At 39.7% G+C, this 24,141-nt stretch overlaps 1 protein-coding gene and 1 long non-coding RNA gene across 4 annotated transcripts; both read right to left on the bottom strand.

Annotated features, from left to right (window-relative positions):
- Window positions 1–36: 36 nt before the first annotated feature.
- On the bottom strand, window positions 37–10,552 carry LOC127452025 (uncharacterized). 3 transcript variants are annotated; one of them, XR_007899185.1, is made up of 3 exons: window positions 9,640–10,552; window positions 6,664–9,493; window positions 37–2,735 (listed from the first exon to the last, which is right to left on the bottom strand). It is a non-coding gene; the product is annotated as an uncharacterized LOC127452025 (long non-coding RNA). The 3 variants fall into 3 exon arrangements; XR_007899186.1 differs by having other exon boundaries at window positions 6,664–6,992; XR_007899184.1 differs by lacking the exon at window positions 9,640–10,552 and having other exon boundaries at window positions 6,664–9,627.
- Window positions 10,553–15,017: 4,465 nt separating this feature from the next.
- On the bottom strand, window positions 15,018–23,776 carry cbx2 (chromobox homolog 2 (Drosophila Pc class)). The gene is made up of 5 exons (XM_051717094.1): window positions 23,650–23,776; window positions 23,518–23,561; window positions 19,995–20,060; window positions 17,510–17,579; window positions 15,018–17,418 (listed from the first exon to the last, which is right to left on the bottom strand). Exons 1-5 carry the CDS (start codon window positions 23,719–23,721, stop codon window positions 16,015–16,017), a joined length of 1,656 nt encoding a protein of 551 aa, XP_051573054.1. The 5' UTR covers window positions 23,722–23,776; the 3' UTR covers window positions 15,018–16,014.
- Between the last annotated feature and the right edge of the window lie 365 nt (window positions 23,777–24,141).

Raw genomic sequence — 24,141 nt, 5'->3', positions numbered from 1 at the left:
ATGTGGAACCACTGTCCATGAATGAATCAAGTTCAGTCAAAGAGTTATTTATTTATTTAGTTGCATTAAAAATGCAAACGATTTAACTTGGAGTACAGCACACGAGTGGAATCATATGTGTGAACTATTTTCTTCACCACCAGCAGATTTCACTGGGGAATGGTAGAAAAAGACTCTCTCTGCTTTATATATCTAGCCAGATGTTTTCCTGCTTTGTCCCCCGACTCAGAATATGACTGTCTTGCCCTGAATAACCAAAACTTTACTTTCCGTGACAAAATAGTATTATATCTGTATTTCAGTTGGATCAATTCTCTGAGGACGTTAGACGACATTCGGCATTTCAGCTCTGCCTCGGCACTTTTAATATTCCCTTCCAATTCCACGAGTTCTCGTGCTTTGGATTTTTTGGTGAATGAGGCATACTGTATGATCCGACCCCTAAGAACCGCCTTAAGTGCCTCCCAAGCCACGCCCACAGAGGATACTGAGGACCAGTTGGTCTCCATATAAACATTGATTTCAGTCTTCAACATTTGTTGGAAATCAGGATTTTGCAAAAGGGACACATTAAAGCACCAACTATATGATTTATTTTTCTCCATATGTGGCAACACCTCTAAACTCACCACGGCATGATTTGAGACTAACATTTCCAATTGAGCAATCAACAACAGATGAAATGAGGGTCTTGGATATATATAAAAAATCTATTCTAGCATAAATCTTATAGACTATTGAAAAAAAAAAACTGTATAGTCCCTACCAGATGGGTTCAAAAGTCTCCAAATATCCATAAGACCAATATTTTTATTGTTGCCCTAGGGAGCTTACACACTTTTGCTTCACTATGATCAAGGACTGAATCCATCAAAAGATTAAAGTCTCCTCCCAATATTATATCATGAGGGGTGCCAGCGGCTTGCAACATCCCTTCAAGATCTATAAAAAAGCCCTGATCATCAGCGTTAGGTGCGTAAATAGTAGCCAAAATCAACCTTTGCCCCTGAATTTCTGCTAAAACAATAATGACTCTCCCTAATTGATCTTTAATCTGTTTGAGATATTTGAATTGTAGATGTTTACTTATCAATGTAATGACTCCCCTACTCTTACTTGAGCCAGCACTAAATAAAACATGTCCACCCCATATCCTCCCAAATGTTTCAGCTACCTGCGGGGAAAGATATGTTTCTAGAAGAAACACTATATCATATTTCTTACATTTAAGAGGGGTGCTCCAACCCATTCACATTCCACGTGGAGAGAGACAATCCACTCATTAACATTTGACATTTTGACATATGAGAAAACATAGATTGTGTGTGTGTGTGTGAATGATTGTGTCTTGAACTTTGAAAGATATATTTGATCCATCGTGAAGCACTGAAAAGTAGCCATGTATTCTGACATTTTTTTAAAAAAAAATTTTGCAAGCAAGATATAAATCACAAATATATTATTGTTATAGTAGATGTGTTGTTAACACACTGTTTTCTTTTTTGTTTATTTTATTTTCTTTATTTACCCCACTAAATGTTGTTAGATTTGTCTGAAAACAAGACTTAATATCTTATGTCATTCTGCTTCACAATGTTTTTTTTTTGTTTGTTTTAAGAATGTTTAAGGGAGTTCAGATATTTTACCAGAAAATAAGACAAAAATTCACTATACGCTCTTGTGGTGCCAACAGCCAATCAGTGTCATCATGGCCTCATTTTCCTGTGTCTCCAGAGTGATTAGTCACAGAATATTTATGGCTTAGGTGATCGGCTCAAAAAATTAGCAGTATGCAGGTTGTGTACATCTAGGTCTGAATGTGCCAGCCGAGTTACTGCCATTGAAATGGATGTGAATGCTAACAGATGAGAACTCCAGGTATTATTGACCTCCTTGATGTCAGGGACAATGCAGTCTCAGTCTCAGTCTCAGTCTCTCTCTCTCTCTCTCTCTCTCTCTCTCTCTCTCTCTCTCTCTCTCTCTCTCTCTCTCTCTCTCACACTGGCGTCTGTGGGTCAAATGTCAGGTGTAGGTTAAGAGGGCCAGCGCAGGTTAAAAGATCCACTGAGAGATCATGAAGACAAAAGACTGAGATAAACCCTTTATAGAAACATATCCTCATTAACTCACTCTACACTCTCCAAACAATGTGTGCAATCTTTACACACACACTCTCTGTGAGTCTGAGTAACTAGATATATCAGCACGTGGTGAATTGTACTGGACAGACCCATGCAAACTCTGATCAGTCTTCAGCCTGACAATCCTAAGGGGAATTCATGCGAGTTTCAATAAGCTTTTTCAAAGCAATTGCGCCATCTACTGGCTGATGATTGTACCAACATCCTAAGACTTCCCTTTGACTCTAATTAGTTTGCAAAGTCAGTCACTACCATTATTTGCTCACACTTGGATTTGAACAAACACCTAATCCTTAGTATTAAAATTGCTGCATTGGATGTGCCACAGTCATGAAGTCATTTTGAAATATCTGACTTTTAATTGTAAATGTTATTGTCTTAGTAAATCTGACCACAGTTTGAGACATTGTGGAGATCTCTTCTGAAACTCGAGAGGAGACACGTGTCAGATTACTGGGGTCTTTTCCGGAGAAGCAGATCCTTTTGGGTAGTTTGAAAACATTTGGGGAATGCAGTCTGTGACCCCGTGTTAACAGTGAAAAGCGAACGGTTACTGTCTGCCTTCATGAGGAGATACTGTAAAGATTACACCGTCTGCAGAGAGAGAGAGAGAGAGAGAGAGAGAGAGAGAGAGAGAGAGAGAGAGAGAGAGAGAGAGAGAGAGAGAGAGAGAGAGAGAGAGAGAGAGAGACAAGAACAACTGTTTTAACAAACACTCAGTCACTTCAGTAACATTCGATAGCTGTGAAATTTCGATAAGACATTAAGCAGTATTTCAATATGTGCATGAGCCATTAAACAATCCCGAGGGACTGTTCTAAACACTGAACACACGTTAACAAAGTATAAACAAGTACAATGGGAATTCCATTGGTTTTTTGGACATATTTCATGGCAATACCATGGATTTATTGACATACTTGGAATACCATGTGAAGTCCAGCTAGATGAATATGGAAATCATTCAGTCCCTTACAAAACATACTGTGGTGATAGTATGGTACAGTGATAATATGAAATAGAAATAATGATGACATATGCATTATATTGAAATTCATATACAAATACAACAATATGTACAGTCATGTGCCGCACTTCAATTTTTATCCCTTGGTAAACAAAATTACTATAAATCTTCACTTTCACATCTTTTGTTCATGGCGATTCACATTCTTCATTCATATCGCCACCTACTGGGAAGGGGGGAGAATTTATAGTAAAAAAGGACTTAAATATTGATCTGTTTTTTGACCCACACCTATCATATCTCTTCAGAAGACATGGATTTAACCCCTGTTGATACCTTTATGGGGTAACGTCATAAACGGTAAGCAAAAATCGATTGGCACACACAGATTTTTGCTCATTACACCGATTTTGCTTTGCACGTAAACACGCATTCTCACTGGTTTATCCAATGCACTCAAGTGTTGCGCGCATGCCTGTTTTACATTTTTATGCCAAAAGCAGAGAATACCTGATTATTTCAAATCTCACATGAAAGCGGTTTTCTTGCCTTGTCTTTTTGGCATAAAATGAGTGCATTCTTACACCGATTATGCTTAATAGGCCGACAATGTATGTGTGGTCATGTAAACACAATAAATGGCTTTCCATTATCGGTGGAAGGTCATAAATAGCTTAAGAATAAACCTGGGCCTGTATTCACAAAGATTTTTATCTTACCACTAGGAGTTCTCCAAAGATTTCCTGGCTAGGAGTTTTTACTTAAAACCTATTCACAAAACTGCTAAGAGCAAGTTTTACTAAAGAAATCCTAAAATAAGAGTTAGGCTCGTTGGTCTGGATGACATCATATTTTATGAGCGTGCACTTTTAAATCGCCCACAGTGATTGGTAGACAGGGAACCTCTACTTGTCAGCAAAGACACACAACAAATCCAAATTGTGATGGCTAGATGACTGGGTCAGAGCGTTTCCAAAATGGCAGGTTTTGTGGGGTGTTCCCGGTATGCAGTGGTTAGTACCTACCAAAAGTGGTCCAAGGAAGGGCAACCGGTGAACCGGCGACAGGGTCATGGGCGCCCAAGGCTCATTGATGCACGTGTGGAGCGAAGGCTAGCCCGTCTGGTCTGATCCCACAGAAGAGCTACTGTAGCACAAATTGCTGAAAAACTTAATGCTGGCCGTGATGGAAAGGTGTCAGAACACACAGTGCATCGCAGCTTGCTGCATATGGAGCTGCATAGCTGCAGACCGGTCAGAGTGCCCATGCTGACTCCTGTCCACCGCTGAAAGCGCCTACAATGGGCACATGAGCGTCAGAACTGGACCATGGAGCAATGGAAGAAGGTGGCCTGGTCTGATGAATCACGTTTTCTTTTAGAACATGTGGATGGCCGGGTGTGTGTGCGGCCTTTATCTGGGGAAGAGATGGCAGCAGGATGCACTATGGGAAGAAGGCAGGCCGGTGGAGGGAGTGTGATGCTCTGAACAATGTTCTGCTGGGAATCTTTGGCTCCTGACATTCATGTGGATGTTACTTTGACAAGTGCCCCCTACCTAAATATTATTGCAGACCAGGTACACCCCTTCATGGCAATGGTATTCCCTGATGGCACGGCATGGAATGCACCCTGCCACACTGCAAAAATTGTTCAGGAATTTTTTGAGGAACATGACAAAGAGTTCAAGGTGTTGCTCTGGCCTCCAAATTCACCAGATCTCAATCCGATTGAGCATCTGTGGGATGTGCTGGACAAACAAGTCCGATCCATGGAGGCCCCACCTCGCAACTTACAGGACTTAAAGGATCTGCTGCTAATGTCTTGGCGCCAGATACCACAGGACACCTTCAGAGGTCTTGTGGAGTCCATGCCTCGACGGGTCAGAGCTGTTTTGGCAGCACGAGGGGGACCTACACGATATTAGGCAGGTGGTTTTAATGTTGTGGCTGATCGGTGTAAACGCACTCAGTGAGCATGTTTATATGCACAATCGTACACCGATTATGCCAAATAAGCTGACAAAGTGTAAACACTGCATTCTTACCGGTTTATCCAATGTTCACAAGTGTTGCGTGCATGCCTGTTTAAGGATTGATGCCAAAAGAAGAATACATTATTTTATTTTTTAAATATGATGTATTTTTTATGTTTTAATAAGCAGTTTTATGAGTTTTCAGTGTGTTGGAGTGCATGCAAATGGGTCATTTTATAAAAATTGACTTTAAAATATTTTTTAAATATTATTCCAAATACTTAAAATTTCAATTCAGTTCAGTTCCCATAAAAGCTAAGGGTATTTTTTATTTTTTTAAATCTTGATATTGTTCTGATTCATAAGACACTTTTCTGTTTTTTATGTTATTAGTTCATTTTGTTTAATGAATTAAGCATGGGTTGTTACACCAGTGGCAAATTCTCTTAAAAGATTAATTTTTTCCCTAAGATGGTGTCAATAGCATCATAAAGCATTATTTCTTTTCAACAGCTTTTTGTATTTTTAAATACTACTTTTTAACATCGATAACACCAATGACATGAAATCAAGGGACAAACGTTCTTTTTAAATTATTTTAACTATTAATTACTTTTGCTTTTTTGCACTCTTGTTAGGTCTAAAGCTTGAACTGAGAAAACAAAATGAGTAAAAAATAAACAGAAATAGCTGTAAATGTCATAGAAGTGATGTATAAGATGTTTGGACGAGGCTTTTTCAGGCAATTGACAAATTCAAATATATGTTCTAAAAAATGTGTGAAACAATATAGAGTTAAATAATGTAATATTATTTAATAAAAGGTTAGGTGATAGAATGATGACATTTAAATGGGGTTTCTTGACTATTTAAATGTTTTTTTTTTTTTTTTTTTTTTTTTGCATGACTGGAAAGTCGAGGGACGTGGTTGTCAATTGATAATGACCCAAACGTGCTCCGTGATACACACCTATGTCTGTGTTTTATAGATCTGGTGTACAATATAGGCCTAATATAGCCAAAACACGCAAAAGTCTGTTTTATTTATTTCAAACATCTGTACTATGTAAATTCTTGTTATCTTTTACAGTTGTCTACAAAACAGACAGTTAGCGTCCACTGCTTTCAGATGCATTTTAAGACAGTTTAAATTTCTTGCATGTTTGTGGCTTGACTATTTTTTAAGTGCAGGTGGATTTTTGTTGATTGCAGGTTTCCTTCTCCACCCATTCAACCAGACTGTTGTTGCAGATGACTGTACACATGTATGCATTCACACATTATTCATGACCTGACGATGACATAACGAGGTCAAACCATTGAGTATTAATCAAAAAGAAAATAAATTACACAATCTTGGCACAATGGTGTTGGTAAACTTGATTAGCTTGTTTGTCTGGACCTATATGTGTGTGTGTCTTCTAGAAGGAAGCAACAAGAGCTTTTAGGGATTGAATGGGCCACAATGTTAATATAGAAAGTAAAGCTGAGGTTAAAATGTGTTTATTATTAAAATTATTTAGAATGAATCATTTCTGGGGGGGCTGGGTATCTCAGCGAGTATTGACGCTGACTAACACACCTGGAGTTGCGAGTTCAAATCCAGGGCGTGACTCCAGCTAGGTCTCCTAAGCAACCAAATTGGCCCGGTTGCTAGGGAGGGTAGAGTCACATGGGGTAAACTCCTCGTGGTCACTATAATGTGGTTCTCACTCTCGGTGGGGCGCGTGGTGAGTTGTGCGTGGATGCCGCGGAGAATAGCGTGAAGCCTCCACACGTGCTACGTCTCTGTGGTAACACGCTCAACAAGCCACGTGATAAGATGCGCGGATTGATGTCTCGAACACGGAGGCAACTGAGATTCGTCCTCCGCCACCCGGATTGAGGCAAGTTACTATGCCACCAAGAGGACTTAGAGCGCATTGGGAATTGTGCATGCCAAATTGGGGAGAAAAGGGGAGAGAAAAAAAAAGAATGAATCATTTCCCATACAGAAATCTGATCTATGGCAATATAAGCATAACGCATATAAACTGTACACTGCCTGGCCAAAAACAAATTTGCATACTCTAATATTTGGTTGGACCACCTTTAGCTTTGATTACGGCACGCATTCATTGTGGCATTGTTTCGACAACCTTATAAACTCAGCAAAAAAAGAAACGTCACTTTTTCAGGACAGAAAACTTTATAATAAGATAATTTTGTAAAAATCCAAATAACTTTACAGATCTTTATTGTAAAGGGTTTAAACAATGTTTTCCATGCTTGTTTAATGAACCATAAACAATTAATGAACATCGGGGAACGGTCGTTAAGACACTAACAGCTTACAGACGGTAGGCAATTAAGGTCACAGTTATAAAAACTTAGGACACTAAAGAGACCTTTCTACTGACTCTGAAAAACACCAAAAGAAAGATGCCCAGGGTCCCTGCTCATCTGCGTGAACGTGCCTTAGGCATGCTGCATGGAGGCATGAGGACTGCAGATGGGCAATAAATTGCAATGTCCGTACTGTGAGACGCCTAAGACAGCACTACAGGGAGACAGGAAGGACAGCTGATCGTCCCCACAGTGGCAGACCACGTGTAACAACACCTGCACAGGATCGGTACATCTGAATATCACACCTTCGGGACAGGTACTGGATGGCAACAACAACTGCCCGAGTTACACCAGCAATGCACAATCCCTCCATCAGTGCTCAGACTGTCCACAGTAGGCTGAGAGAGGCTGGACTGAGGGCTTGTAGGCCTGTTGTAAGGCAGGTCCTTACCAGACATCACCGGCAACAACGTCGCCTATGGGCACAAACCCACCTTCGCTGGACCAGACAGGACTGGCAAAAAGTGCTCTTCACTGATGAGTCATGGTTTTGTCTAACCAGGGGTGATGGTTGGACTCGCATTTATCGTCGAAGGAATGAGCGTTACACCGAGGCCTGTACTCTGTCTGCAGCGGGATCGATTTGGAGGTGGAGGGTCTGTCATGGTCTGGGGCGGTGTGTCACAGCATCATCCGACTGAGCTTGTTGTCATTGCAGGAAATCTCAACGCTGTGCGTTACAGGGAAGACATCCTCCTCCCTCATGTGGTACCCTTCCTGCAGGCTCATCCTGACATGACCCCTCCAGCATGACAATGCCACCAGCCATACTGCTCATTCTGTGCGTGATTTCCTGCAAGACAGGAATGTCTGTGTTCTGCCATGGCCAGCGAAGAGCCTGGATCTCAATCCCATTGAGCACGTCTGGGACCTGTTGGATCGGAGGGTGAGGGCTAGGGCCATTCCCCCCAGAAATGTCCGGGAACTTGCAAGTGCCTTGGTGGAAGAGTGGGGTAACATCTCACAGCAAGAATTGGCAAATCTGGCAGTCCATGAGGAGGAGATGCACTGCAGTACTTAATGCAGCTGGTGGCCACACCAGATACTGACTGTTACTTTTGATTTTGACCCTCCCTTTGTTCAGGGACACATTATTCCATTTCTGTTAGTCACATGTCTGTGAAACTTGTTCAGTTTATGTCTTAATTGTTGAATCTTTTTAAGTTCTAACAAATATTTACACATGTTAAGTCTGCTGAAAATAAAAGCAGTTGAAAGTAAGACCAATTGAAGCAACCCCAGTTCATAACACTGCATCCAGAGGCTTGTACAGTGGGCATTATGCATGCCGGGTGCTTCATACGCTTCCCTTCTTACCCTGACACGCCCATCGCTTTGGAATAGGGTAAATCTGGACTCATCAGACCACATGACCTTTTTCCATTGCTCTACAGTCCAATCTTTATGCTCCCTAGAAAATTTAAGTTTTTTCAGATTAGCTTCACTAACAAGTGGCTTTCTTGTGGCCACCAGCTGTTTAGTCCCAATCCTGTAAGATCTCGTCACATTGTGCTTTTGGAAATGCTCTTACTTTCACTATTAAACATAGCTGTGAGTTGTACTGTCGATCACGATCATTCAAGATTTTTTTTTCGACCACATTTCTTCCATGAAGCTGACGGTTCACTGCTATCCTTCCAGGTTTTAATAATGCGTTGGACAGTTCTTAACCCAATTCCAGTGATTTCAGCAAAATCTCCTTAGTTGTTTTCTTTGCTTGATGCAGGCCAATAATTTGCCCCTTCTGAAACACAGTAACATCTTTTCCACGACCACGGGATATGTCTTCCGACATGGTTATTTAAGAAATGAGAATCTACACACTGCATCAGTTAGGGTTAAAAGACTTGTTGCCAGCTGAAACATATGAATCACTGCAAAAATGATCCAATCATAGGCTCTTAAGTATCTGCTTATTTAAATCCAAACAGCGACTTGTTTTGTTTTTTTTTGGCCTGGCAGTGTACATGTGTAGTTATATTTCCTGTATTTGAGCATTATATGTTCATATGGACATCAGATTTCTGTACGAGTTGAACAAACATAAGCACACAATCATTAATATTATGGACTTCAATGAAAACTGAAAAACAGTGACCAGTTAAAGCAGCTAAAATAGACTCTTTATGTTGAAAAAAACAAGTTAATGTCAATGTAATTTGTCACCTACCCTTAAATAGTTGCCACCCTTAAAAATTGCTGTGCTCAAATGCTGCTGGACATTTTCACAGAGCTAACTTCTCTTTTCTGAGCCAAGTGTTGTTGGCACATTAACTGTTCCACTAACGTTTGACAACCAGAAGTGTTACAACACTTGCAGTATATCTATTGTTCTAACATTTTTGTCATATTTTTTGTTTGAAAACTGTGCTTGTGCTAGCTTTATTAAAAACAATGCGCCTTGATTTGATATTGTTATCTAATGCAATGACATTCAGCCATTTTTACGTGTAGCGTAAGTGTACAAAAGCTTTTTGAGGGCCACTATATGCTTCACACACAACAACATGCATGCATATAGAGTTAAATGTGCACATGTTGAAATTCAAACCCCCCTACGCATTACGTCAGGTCTGCAGTGTTTGGCAGTCGCAAGAGCAGCTTACATAAGTATGCCAAGAGGTACCTGGTGGTGAAATACAGAGACCGACAGTAACCTTGGCACATGTATGTTCTTATCTCTGACCTTATGGAGGAGAGAGAGAGATATAGACTATCTCACTCCAGTCAGGAATGAGCCGAGGCTGATAACGCAAGCCCTGCGGCGACTAAGAGACTCTCAAACTGCAGAGAACCACAGTGACTGCGTGACAGCATGCCGTACATACTCAGAAAACTCCCTAAACCTCTGGGTAAAAACTGGTCAGATCATTACACTGTCAATTATCAACACAAATTTGTCATGTCACATTTCAACAATGTTTAAACCAAGCTGAAATATATACAGTACTGTGCTGTATGTTTTAGGCACTTGTGAAAAATGTTGTCTTCAAAAATAATGCCATAAATAGTTTTCATTTATCAAGTAACATCATACAAAGTCCAGTTAACATAAAAAAGCTAAATCAATATTTGGTGTGACCACCTTTACCTTTAAAACAGCACCAGTTCTCCTAGGTACTCCTGGACACAGTTTTTCTTGGTTGTTGGCAGATAGGATGTTCCAAGCTTCTTGGAGATTTCGCCACAGTTCTTCTATCTATTTCAGCTGTCTCAACTGCTTCTGTCTCTTCTTGTAATCCCAGACTGACTCAATATTCAGTGGGGGGCTTTGTGGGGACCATGCCATCAGTTGCAGGGCTCCCTGTTCTTCTATTCTATTCTATTCGCAAAAGTAATGTTTGGGGTCTAACATTTATATATCCTATTGACACACTAAAGCTGAAATTATAAATAACCATCTTAAGACAAATGTTTTTGTTAAGCATCTTATGTACCTAAGATTTTGCACAGTACTGTATATATTTTTAAATAATGCAGTCAATGGTAACAAAGGCTGGGTATCGATAAAACTGTTCCCACTTGATTAAACGCCGATATAATTTGATTCAGATTCATTTGGGTTTATTTTAGCTATAAGATCTATTTTGCTTACTTTTGCTTGGGATTTTAAAGGTATAGTTCACCCAAAAATTAAAATTCTCTCATTTACTCACCCTCATGCCATCCCAGATGTGTACGACTTTCTTTCTTCTGCTGAACTCAAATGAAGATTTTTAGAAGAATATCTCAGCTCTGTAGCTCCATATAATGCAAGTGAATGGTGATCAGGCCTTTGAAGCTCCAAAAAGGAGATAAAGTCACCATGAAGTAAATTATCAGACTCCAGTTTAATCAGCAGCTGCTTTTCAAGCATCGGGCCGAACAGTTCTCATCACAGAACTGTACAATTCCATGCTGATCAGGGCCAGCTTATTTTTCCACTGTGGTACATAACTGTCTTTTGGCCACTGCGTGAGAGGTAAACATTGGAGCGAGTGCGACGCACTATGGAGGATAATCACATATTCCAGTTTTTAGGAGTGCTTTTTTCCCTGGTTTTACTCTGTTCAGCACATGGACCATGTCGCAAAAAGAAAGGTAAAGAGAAAAAGGCGAGAGGTTTACCATCATTTGCTGAGGACTTGTTTGCCACTGGACACGAACATTCAGAAAGGTAAAAGTTTCCAGACTAGCAAAATAGGATATTTACTGACAGCGTATTATATAAGTATTATATGAAAATAGTACATGCGAATATATTCATGTATTTTGAGTTTAAATGAGCTAGTATTCTACTGCCCTGACGAAAATGGTGTGTAGAAAAATAAATGTAGGCTACAATACTAGTTAAACCACTTGTAAGTCGCCACGTAGTAAAGCCATTCCACCAGCACGGTTTAGTATGGTTAGCTAACTCTGCTGAGGATTCTGGGCCGAGAACGGTTTATAATCATGCCATGCCGAACCGTGCTCAAGTGGAAATGCTACTGTAACCGTCCCGTACTGTGCTCAGAACCGTTCGGCCCGATGGTGGAAAAGTAGCTATATTCTTCTGTAGCGATCTAGTTGGTTTTGGGTGAGAACAGACCAAAATGTAACTCCTTTTTCACTGTACATCTTCACAGTCTCCTTGGCGATCATGATTTCAAGCTCGAGTACACTTCTTATAGTGCCATCTAGCGCTCTGCACATGCGTCAAGCACTAGAAAGTGTAATTGAGCTTGAAATCATGATTGTGCCTAGAGACTGCAATGACAAGATTTACAGTGAAAAAGAAGTTACATTTTGGTCTGTTCTCACCCATCGCCTCAGAAGACATTGATAAAACTACTGGAGTCTTATGGATTACTTTTATGCTGACTTTATCCCCTTTTTGGAGCTTCAAAGGCCTGATCACCATTCACTTGTATTGTATGGACCTACAGAGCTGAGATATTCTTCTAAAAATCTTCATTTGTGTTCTGCAGAAGAAAGTAAGTCATACACATCTGGGATGGCATGATGGTAATTCATTTTTGGGTGAACTATCCCTTTGGGAAACCATATCAGGATCGTTCAAATGAAGATCACGACTAATCAGAAAATTACCCATCCTAATGTCAACCAATTAGAAAAAAGAAAATCACAAATTATATATTTTTCATTGTTGTTTCTACAAGACAGCAGTGAGATTAAATGTAGAGCAAATAAAAACTTTTGCTGAGTTTTCCTCAGATCTGGGATCTCTTTTATTAGGGCCCTATTGTTCTTCTAAGGATTATTAGGGCCCAAGCACTGACAGTGCAGAGGCCCTACTGTTCTTCTAAGGATTCTTCTTTTTCTTTTCAAGGTTTTCGGTACTTTTAGGGTATTTAACATGTGAAAACTCTTGAAAGTTTGCACACACATCAGAGTCGTCAGCCATTATGGCTGGGCAAAGTTGCAGGGGTACCGTGCGAGGGGGGGCTCTGTAGCACCACCTAGAAGATGGGCACGTTCGGGGGGAGGAGGGCTCTGTAGCACATCCCTTTTGAGCTACTGTCACCAAACTTTGTACACATATAGATCTCATCAAGCCAGACAACTTTTGCACTGACAGTCATAAGCTCCAGCCTCAGGCCATTTTGAGTAGTTTGAAAAATGCATGCTCTGGAATTTGAATTTCATGTTACAGGTACCAAATGTGGGCAACATCATGAAAAGACATTGATGATGCTAAATTGCAAACTGATTTTTGATATATAAACGGTGTTGCCACGGCAATGCGATAAAGTAACATAAAAAAACTCTTACATACTCCTAGGGGATTCATGTGACTGGCAACAAATATGTGCAACATCATGCCAGGACACTGTAGATGCTAAATTGTGAACGGATTTGTTAACTGTGTTGCCATGGCGCAGCAATAAATTTATGGTGAGAAATGGAAAACAGGAAGTGCCTTATATCTTCTGTGTGCATTGTGTGATTTTGATGAAAATTCAACTGTATGTTTGGTAATGAGGGCTGATCACAATGATGCAGCTATTATGGGTCACGGTCATAGCGCCACCAACTGTCAGCAGGAAGTATGGCACTTTTAACAGACTTTGAAATAGCCCTCGTGTTTACATGAATTGCTTCAAAATTCTTTTTCAATAAGGTCAAGACAATGCTGATGTAAAATTGTAAAGGGATATTTGATATCTTAAATACTGTTGCCACTGCAATGCATTGTTATTATTCCTTCCTATATTTGGGTGTTTTGAGGCACTTGGCATGCTAAAAATGTCAGAGTCATTGGCCATTAGGTCTGGGCAAATGTTCATGCATGGGTGTGGGGGGCTCTGTACCACCCCCTTTAAAATGGGTGCATAAGACGGCCTCTGTAGCACCCCCATTTTTACCTACAGTCACCAAAATTAGTACATATATAGTTCTCATCAAGCCGGACAACTTTTATAATTATAGTCATTAGGTCCGCCCAACAGGAAGTCGCCATTTTGGATTTTTTTAATATTGCAGTCTCTGAACTTTTAAATACTCCTCCTAGGTGATTCGTGAGACTGTTTCCACATTTAGACATTATGCCAAGACATTGAAGATGCTAAATTGCAAACAGATTTTGATATATCGAACAGTGTTGCCATGGCAAGGCATTAAATTAATGGTGAAAAATGGGAAACAGGAAGTGTCTTATATCTTCTGTGTGCAATGTGTGATTTAGATCAAAATTGAGATGCAAGTTTAGTCTTGGGGGCTAATCACATGGATTTGACTATTTTGGGTCACAGTCATAGCGCCACCACCTGGCAGCAGGAAGTGTGGCTCTTACAACAGACTAGTCCTCTTATTTTCACTCAAATTGCTTCAAAATTGTTTAGAATAATGTCAAATGCCAAATGCATGTGTCCACCTTGCATTGTTTTCCCAAAGCCACCGGGTGGAAATGGACCAGTTGTGCTTGGGCCCGTCATCGCTGCTTGCAGCTATATTATCTCAATTGTTTCTCCTAGACAGCAATTAGATTACATGGAGACTTTTGTTCTCTCCAGCAAAGTCAAGTCTCCTGCTTCTTTGATTTTTCGCTTAACAAAAAGACTCCAGTAGTATCAAATGTAGACTTTCAGAAGAGATCTCAACAATGTCTCAAACTGTGCTCAGATTTGCCAGGACACTAAAGCGGGCAATCAAAAGTCATAGATCTCAATATGAACTCAAATATATCTCATAAAATTCTCCCAAGATCTAATGATCGGAGCTATGTGATCCACATTAATTTTTATAGTTCTACTCTCATACTGTATGTCAACATTTCTCTCATTTGTGTCTCTTTATATTTCTCCTAAGGGATTTAAGAAGAAACATCTAAGAAAGCCTCCTGAGCTTTGAAAAAGCAACCTCTGAGCAATAACACTGTGGACATTCTGCATTATTTCTTGAACAACATGCGGGTGAAGAGGGAAAGAGCTGTGTTTCAGAAGGATAATCTAGAATCAGACTCAAGCTTCATAATTGATCCACTTGATGCTTGAGACTAAAACATATATTAACTGAAATCATTCAAAATGAAATCAGAATGAAGTTCTGAATTAAAACAGATGATGATGAATTTAGTAAAAAAACAAATCTTTACTGTGTGTTTCAGCATATCAAGAACAAAACCAGTAAAAAAGAAAATAATAAATAAACAGAAAATTATTTTGTAGTATCAAAAGGACACCCACATTCATACCAGAAGGAAAAAAATAAACCCTCAGTCATATATGTAATCGGGCAAAAAGTGGATAGCTCTAAAATAAGCATATTTAAAGATGTAATTTGAGATTCAACATTAAAGGGACAGTTCACCCAAAAATGAAAATTCTTGGATGAACAATCCTTTTAAACCACACATGGATAGATTCCTGATCTTGTGACTTTCATTTTTACGAATACCGTATTCAGAATCAACTATAGGAGAACTAGAAACAATCCCTGCAGAGAAAACCAAGAAGAATGGTGAATCCCTCGTTTTTTTAAGATTAATTGTCACTTTAAATGCTAAAGTACTGTATACTTCGGTTTTCCACGTGCCGGATCATCTCACGCACAGTGTGCATGATGCAAATTTTGTCATCAGCACAGTTTTAGTGTACTGTCTGTGTGCAGCCTAGTTTTTTTAGACACGTGGACAGTCTGCTTTTTAGCACATCGGCGGTGCATCCGAACGCGTCCATACGGACTCTCATTCAAAAGAGTATACTTTGAAAGTCTGAGTGCTCAACAGTGCGTGAGATGGAATGGCACGTGGAGTAACGACAAGTATACTTTATTCATAAGAGATAGTACAGCAACTGTAGACAAACGGTTCTCTTTTTTACTAAACATCAGGTAAGATTATACATGTCTCTGAATGATTAGGCATTGGTCTTCTTTCAAAACTCCAACAGTAACCAACTATGACAATTCAGCGTTGAGTAAAAACCATTAAAAAAGTCAAATCTGTTCAGATGGAGCGGCAACAAGAAGTTCCTTTTGATTTCTTTAAAACCTATGAACTTCTATCTCTTTCTCCTAGCTGTTCCAACTTTTCCAGAGTAGCTACTTTTCCAGTTGATGACATTCAATAATTTCGGATGCTAAAGAACCCTACGCTGGTGGGCGACTCCTTCACCGTGACTGTGACGAGGTTTGCCGTGACGTCAGTGACAAACACGTGTTCGATCAAGCTCCGTGTTGGCCTCCAGTCCTGACCTGCTTGCACAGAGATGGACAGATCCTGGTTGTTGCTCTTGAATGAGAAATCGTGGTCTGAATCCGAGCTGCTTCCTTCTTCTCCAGTGCTCAGCTCGCTCAGGGTCTTGCCTTGTTTCAAAACATCTTTAGCGGAGGATCTGTCTTGCACCAGTTGGGAATCTCGGCTCTCTTTTGTTGGAGTCTGAGTTAGAATCTTCTCCGTTCGATCTTGATTCTTCTTTCCGAGTCTCTCGGACAAATCCCTGGTTTCTTCTGCTTTGGATTTGTCCCGTTGTGGACTCTTGAGGACTTGCTGGGTGGTTGTAAGCTTACTAGGGGTGTTTGGTGCAGAAGTCTTCTCGTGTCTTGTATTAAATCCAGTACTTTTCCTTCCAGGGTTGGTGGAACCCTTCAAGTGGTTACTGTCCTTAGTGGTAGATGTACTGTTACCCTGTGCGGTTTTGTTGACGCTTTGCAGGTTGAGAGCCTGGAGGTTGAAGGGGGTTTTCTGAGATGAAAAGGAGCTTGATGGTGATTTTGGAAGAACAGCTTTTGGAGGTTGACTCTGATCTGAAGCCTCCTGTTTCCTCTGTATTTTAGGCGATGTAGCTGATGGTTGCGAGCATGCCTGTCTGCTGCCGTTACTGGTTGAGTTGTGCAAATTTAATGCAGCCACTCCTGGAGATTTGCATGTTGTTGTTTTGTGTTCAGCTCCTCCGGTGGTCATGTCCGAAACAGAAAGCTTAAAATCGGAAGCCGTTTTGGATTGCGACAGGCGACTTACTGGTGAAGGCGAGGAGGTTGATCCAACAGAGCGTCCCGTGGTACTTGGCGAACTCTTCACAGATGCACTCTGGGTAAAGGGTCCTCTGTTCTGTGGTGTGACCGGCTCTCGTCCAGATGTTCTGTTTAACCCGGTATACATGAAGCTAGCAGGCATTAGCGGTTTCTTTATGCTACCTCGGAGCTCAGAGTCTTTTGAGATGGGCTTGAGAATCTTCCGCGGACCTTTGGCTTGACGCAGCGCCTTGAGTTCTGGAGGAAGAGCTTTCCTCCCTCGTTTCTTTGGAGGTTCCGGCTTTGCGACCACGATCTGTGCTTTCTTTTGAGGGACTGGGTGAAGCTCTCGTGGACGAGGGCTGGGCTTCGGATTCCTGTCATTATCGTCTTCATCATCATCATCGTCTGAAGAAGAGGAAGAAGATGAGGAAGAGGAGGATGAACCAGAGGATGAAGATGAAGAGGACGAGCTGCTTGATTTTGACACCGTTGACAAGGCTGGAATGGTTTCCTGTGAATGAAATATGTACACAACTGTGAGGAACTGAGGCACACTTGAGATGTTGGTGAGGTTTTCCCAGTACTGCTTGAGGCATACTCACCAAATTTTTTCTGGGTCGTCCACGAGGTCTCTTTCCCTTCTTACGGATCAAGAGTTCTCGCTCTTGCTCACTAAACAGAAAACATACACAAAAGTAAAAGTTACAAAGAAATAGTCATAGACCAATATATCCTGCCCACCCGCCAAATGCGGGTAGAAACAGCAGTGGCGGGTAACTCCGTCACATTTACTAGCCACTTTGGTGGGTGGCCACAGCCAAATAAATTTAATTGTATTCATCCCGTGTTCAGTGTCTTTATAAGCACTAAACATGCCTCTCATAATTTACTCGCGCATCTGCGCGGGGTGAAAGAAGCATGCTTTTGCACGAACCACAGCAGCGCACACCAACATGCTCCAGGATAGAGCCAATGAAACTTGCATGATTCAGTGAGGCTTTACTTGATATCACGGCAGACATCACAAAACTTGTGACCCATTTGAATTCTACTGAGAAACTTCTACTTTAACGCGCTATATCGAGGAAGTCAAACCTCTCGAACTGATGTGGTAAAGAGACAACAGTGTGCCATGCGTCAACATCGATTAGAAGGTTTTTAAAATACACCTCATCATCCAAGCTAAAATGTTTTACTAAAGTAGCCTAACACTAACTGGTATAGATGCATATTAAATTGATTATTCTGGCATTATTGTCCATTCCATGGACAAACTATTGATAAAGTTTTCCTCCTGTTCTAACTGACCATGTTTACCTTCAGATATTCTAAGAGATGACTTAGTCCTGCTGAACTCAAATAATTCTTGTTCAAAAAAAAATGTCCAAAACAACTGCATGCAGTTACAGTCTCCAGTTAGTTTTATCACTTTTTGTGAAGCAGGGGATTTTGACTAGTGAAAATGCGGAGTGGCTAGTGACTTTGAAATACCACTAGCCACAATGGCTGGTAAACCAAAGAGTTAATGTCAAGCCCTGTCAGCCAGGGAGATAAATCAGCCAATATTTGGCCAATAACTGTGCCAAATTATTTTGCCTAAATTGCCTAAATGAATTATGGGTATATTTTTATTTCAGGGAAATCATCCAATGAAGGGCTTATGTTGCCTTGAAGTGCACCTGAGAAGCTCCTACGTCTGAATCGGGAGCTTGTTATTAGGACATGTCATGCATTCAAGGGCTGCATTACTTTCTGTTCTCTAAAGAGAGAGTTCATCCAAAAATACAAAATCGGGGGATAATTTACTCATCCTCTTACTGTTCCATATGTCTTTTTTTCTTTAATAGTAAACAAAAGTAGATTTTAGCCTCAGTCACCATTCACTTTTGTTGCATCTTTTTTCATATACAGTCTTGTGACTTAAGGCTAAAATTCTGCTTTGTGTTCCATGGAAGAAAAAAATCCAAACAGGTTGGGAGAGAAATGGTGAGCAAATGATGAAAGAATTTTTATTTTGGGGTGTACTATCCCTTTAAGCTGGGATAGATTCAATTTACCATCAATATTATTGCACAGTTTCAAATGTATGGTATATATACATTCTTAAAATTTTTCTATTTAAGATAAGTACACCTGCTGTAATTGTTATCTCAATAAGGCTGCACAATTAATCAAATAAATAGGGTATTGCACAAAAACGTAACCCAGTTGTGCAATCCAGTTCCTGTTTTATGAATGAACACTCTTGCCTCCTCACTTCCTGTTCTCACTTCTCACATCCTGTCACAACCCTCTGCCACTCTGTCGTTCTAATTTTCACAAAAAACACTCTTTCCTTATTTTTCATCAATTTTACTGGATGTGCTATTAGTGGTGTAAGCATCACTATTACCATTGTTTATAGTTAGTGTTAGGAATCTGAACAGACCCTTAAAAATCGGCGCATAACTGGTCCCGCACTGTTTGTGCACTAGATAAGAATGATGCCTCAAATCATGCGGTTCGTTAAGTATAGGTGTGCTATTACTTTTCCAAAAGATCAGACGTACTATTTTCACCAGGCGTATGATAAATCTCAGAATTAGGCCTCAGAAAAGGTCTTAGACTTGGGGGTGGACTTTGGCAAGTAAGTAGCCACCCTGAACACCCTAGCAACCACTCAAAGCACCTTAGCAACCACCCAAAACACTCCAGGACCTTTCAGTTTTGCACTGGCAATGTTTTGCAGAAAGTGTATAAATCTAAAACAGTAGCACTTCAGATAAAGTCAACATGTGGTTTTTGTTACTCAAGTAATCTGTGTGTCATTTTAACACGGGATCCTTCATAAACTGTGAAACCAAACATGCACGGCTGACACGCAAATGTAGAGGCAAAAAAGAAAAGCGTTAACGATGTTTGATTTTCAGACTACAGGGAGACTCGTGAGCCTGGACACGTCTGCAGCCTCTGAATGGCCCCGTGAATGGAGCCCCATTGACGCCCTCCCAAGCGTTTCAGCCCATATTGTTTGCACATGGTGATAGGGAAGGGGGCGTCCCTCTCGCAGAAAGGCCTGCTGGGCCAATGGGTGGAAAAAAGTCTTACTTCTTGTTAAATGCAGCCAATAGTCTCGGGTCAAGAAGGTTTTCCTGAGGTTCCCAGCTGTTGTGCCTGAAAAACAGACGAGGGCATCTTTAACATAAAAAAGGTGTGTCCAAACTTTTGTCTGGTAGTATATACAACATGCATAAGGGAATATCTGAACAACTTGGTTTTTTCACCATTTTTCCATTTCTTTTTTGGTCCTATGGTGTAACAAATATATTTTTAAATGTACACCTAATCATGAGGCCATAAAAAACTGAATGCTTAACAATTATCGAAGAACTGGAATGCATTTAAAATAGCGGAAGAGCGGTGAAACACTTTCTTATGATTTGTTTCATGCATACAAGTTCATATTGTTGCGAGTGTAAAGGTGGATATGACGTCATTGAGGAACTTTCACTCTGGAACTTAATAGAGGAGCTACATAATGTTTCTACAGCTTAACAAAAACAGTTAGAAACGCTTTGACAGATGAAACATACATGCAATAAATACACGATCACATGCCATATCAACGCTTTTTATGTGGTTGGGGAATTTTTACATGGTAAAGAAAGCTACAAACAATATATTTTCTGCCTCATTCTATGAACAGAATCTACATATGATCAGAAAAGGATGCCGTTGTGGACATTCTTTGAAGTTTGTAGCAGTAAAAATAGCTAACCTTGTGTAAACTGTCATGTCAACAGTTAGCTTTACGCTAAGCTAATATGCTATTTCTTGCCTTTGCCAAGGATCTGTTACCAGGTGTGATTATATTTTATGAATTCTATGATGAAAATGCACATTGAAGCATGTGAAAAAATCTGCCAGTGCTGAAGTAGTAATCCAAATGATTAACAATACGTTACTGACCTTGAGTAATCTAACAGAATACATTAAAAATGACATTTTACAGCATGTATTCTGTAATCTGTAGTGGCATACTTTTTTAAAAGTAACCTTCCCAACCCTGATTATAGCATGTCACACCACAGGACTCTTCTGAAACTGCATTTTAACTAGCCATGTACAACAGCATAATCAAGCATGCAAAACAGTGAAGCTATTTGTGTACCACCCCTTGAATATCATTTGGATACCAATTTGCGTAGCTACTGTAAATGTAAACAGAAGAGCTGTAGAGTTGATCTGGACTTTAGACATGACCCTTTTGGCTTTAAGTTAAGCCATATGAGTTTACATTAACCTTAATTCATGAACAAGTGGCTTATAGCACAGAAGAAGAAAAAACAGAGATATGAGAGTTTACGTAAATGAAATCCAGAGGGTCCAGACTCTTTGAAGTGCCCTTTTAACACATAAAAACGTGATCCAAGAAAACAGATCCCTTAAACCCAACATTACCCAACCAACTGCTTAAAGTCAATATAAAATTATATCCACAACCCATACTTCCATCATGTGCTGTATTTCGTGAAACCGAATTTAAAAAAAGAAATAAATTGATTTTATCTATCAGAAATAGATTTAATGGTCTCTATACTTGAAGACGTGAGTTAAGGAAGTTTTGACTAAATATTATAAAGACAAGCTTTTTATTTTATTTCAAATAACATGCACTGATGAATCATTAAAAAAGAAAACACACCAAGAATGTGTATTAAAAAGGAAACGGGGGTCGGTTTTGATTTCATGTTCACTTTAAGAATAACATGCATAGATTCACAGTATCTAAAGCGTATATAACAGTAAAACACGATTTAATAACATCACATTAATTAATTACAAGGTAATAAGTGTACATCTATTATGCATCAATAAAACAGTTCAATCAAGGCATAACAAGAAAATGTATAGTCAATAAATACATTTACATTATGACTTTTATGCAACTTTGTCTGGAAATCACAATTTTAAATTCCCCTTTTGGTTTTCAGAGACATTTTTAGCTTTATAAAGACATGTTCTTTCTAATATATGAATGCAGACACACTGTGATGTCTGATTATGTTCAATAAAATCAATCTATTGAAACTGACATTACGATATCTAAATCCGTCACTAGATATGCAAAATACAATATTATGACACATATCAAATGTTAGGCTATATCAAAATCAGTGTTGGGTGTAATGCATTACTAAGTAATTAACTACTGTAATTAAATTACTTTTTCATTGAGAAAGTAAGGGATTACTCTGAATTTTTCAGTAATTTAATTAGTTACTTCTGATGTAATTGTGTGAAATACTTTATAGACTCTAGAACAATTCTATATTAAACAATAGTGAATTTAAAATCGAAACTTAACGTTTAATGTTAAAATGTATGTTTTCTAATTTAACGCCGCCCCTTTAAATTCTTTGACCAGTTCATGAATAATTTATTTGATTTATTTGAAAGAATTAAAGGAACAGTTTCATGTCTATCCTTGTATTTTTCATCTGGACGAGGTTGATAAGGGTTTTAGAAAGTAATTAGTAATAAGTAATGCAATTACTTTTCAGAGAGAGTAACTAGCACAGTAATCTAATTACACTGTAGATGTAATTTTTAGAGTAATTTACCCAACACTGATCAAAATATATTATATACATTTAAACTTTTCACCCCCACATTTTAAATATCCAAGCCTTTTCAGTGGCATAAAGCCCTGGTAAATATCAGAGCATGGTGCGAACCTTGTCATAAACACAAATAAATGTGAATTGGGAAATGTAAATATTGAATGGCGCGCGCTTAAGCAGATGGAAGCTCGCGCGGGGGGGGTGTGGCGCGCGAGCGGCTGTGATTGACAGCTCGAGTGCCCATTGAGGGGGCAAAAAGGGGGCGACAAATGTAACAGAGAGCGTGAGTGGGGGCATGAGGGGGGGTTGGGGCAGCTGGAGTTGTTTTAATGAAAAAAACTCGCAGTTGTTTTACAGGCGGCGCGACATCAAAGTGTTTTGTTACAAAAAGAACAAAGTGTTACAAAGTAGCAGAATAGTATAAAAAGTGCTACAATGTTTCCTCCGTTTGTAACAATCGACCGGGCCATTGTCGCCCACTGTAACGATGTTGATCACTGTTAAGTTGGTTTAAAAACAACGCGCTCGTGTTTTTCGATTTTTCTTTTCGCTCGTCTCTACATTTTCTCTTTGATACACGGCGAGGGAAAAGACGAAAAAAAAAAAAACAACTTCGACTTCAGATGCAACAGATAGTATGGTTAAAAAAAAACTACCATCTGAAGACAAAGAAAAATCCAAACAAACGACGCAAACCCAAACACAGCTGATTGAAAGCGGTCACATAATAATAATAATAATAATAATAATAATCAAACAATGCATGCATTCACGCGTGGACATGGAAATTAAAAACGCGCAACACGCTGCTGTTTTTGTTTTCATTGTTTCTCTCGCTCCCTTTCTCAATAATAGCGTTCAAGAAAATGTATAGGCATCATGAAAAAACTACTTTGCATTTCCAAAACATTAGTAAATATTCTCTACACAGCATTTATAGTCTGCATATTCACAGGCTTGTATATATGCACACAATAAAGGCAGTGTGCATCTCAGTTCTCACTTACTTGGAAGACCATCCTCTCCACTTCACCAGATACTCCAGTTTACCCTGTGCATATAAAACACGCTGTTAGAAACACGCGCAGAGGGTGATTTCACGCACGATGAACGTGTTCGTGTGTGGGTGTGTTTGTTACCTTTTTCAGGCGTTTGTTGAGGATACACTCGGCATCAAAGACCTGTTCACCCACCGCGCTCAACTCCTCCATGACTAAACCCGATCTATGTGTGTGTGTGTGTGAGGGAGAGAGAGTACAGAATAAAGCAGAAGGGGCGGATAGACAAACGCGCAGAGCCCGGAAAGGCCCTCTACGGACGCCGTACCCATGGCGTCACACATATACACTGCCTGTCCAAAAAAAAAAAAAAAAAAAAAAAGAATTGCATATTCTAATCTTTGGTTGGACCGCCTTTAGCTTTGATTACGGTGTGCATTTGTTGTGGCATTGTTTTGACAAATTTATACAACGTCACAACATTTATTAATTTTGGGCCGAGATCTTGTATTGATGATGGGAGAGTCGAACCCCTCTTCTCCAGCACATCCCAATGACTTTTAATGGGGTTAAGGTCAGGACTCAGTGGTGGCCAATTCATGTGTGAAAATGATTCCTCGTGCTCCCTGAATC

Source organism: Myxocyprinus asiaticus, chromosome 14 (assembly GCF_019703515.2).
Source record: "Myxocyprinus asiaticus isolate MX2 ecotype Aquarium Trade chromosome 14, UBuf_Myxa_2, whole genome shotgun sequence".
NCBI classification, from domain to species: Eukaryota; Metazoa; Chordata; class Actinopteri; order Cypriniformes; family Catostomidae; genus Myxocyprinus; species Myxocyprinus asiaticus.
This window is presented reverse-complemented; position numbering and strand designations above follow the sequence as displayed.

Bases quoted from the DNA above. Each gene is read 5' to 3' on its own strand.
- cbx2 (XM_051717094.1), bottom strand. From the start codon at position 23,721: ATGGAGGAGTTGAGCGCGGTGGGTGAACAGGTCTTTGATGCCGAGTGT. The intron at 23,562-23,649 runs GTAACAAACACA...TTATATGCACAG, and splicing joins TCAACAAACGCCTGAAAAAG to GGTAAACTGGAGTATCTGGT. The intron at 20,061-23,517 runs GTAAGTGAGAAC...TCTGTTTTTCAG, and splicing joins TGGAGAGGATGGTCTTCCAA to GCACAACAGCTGGGAACCTC.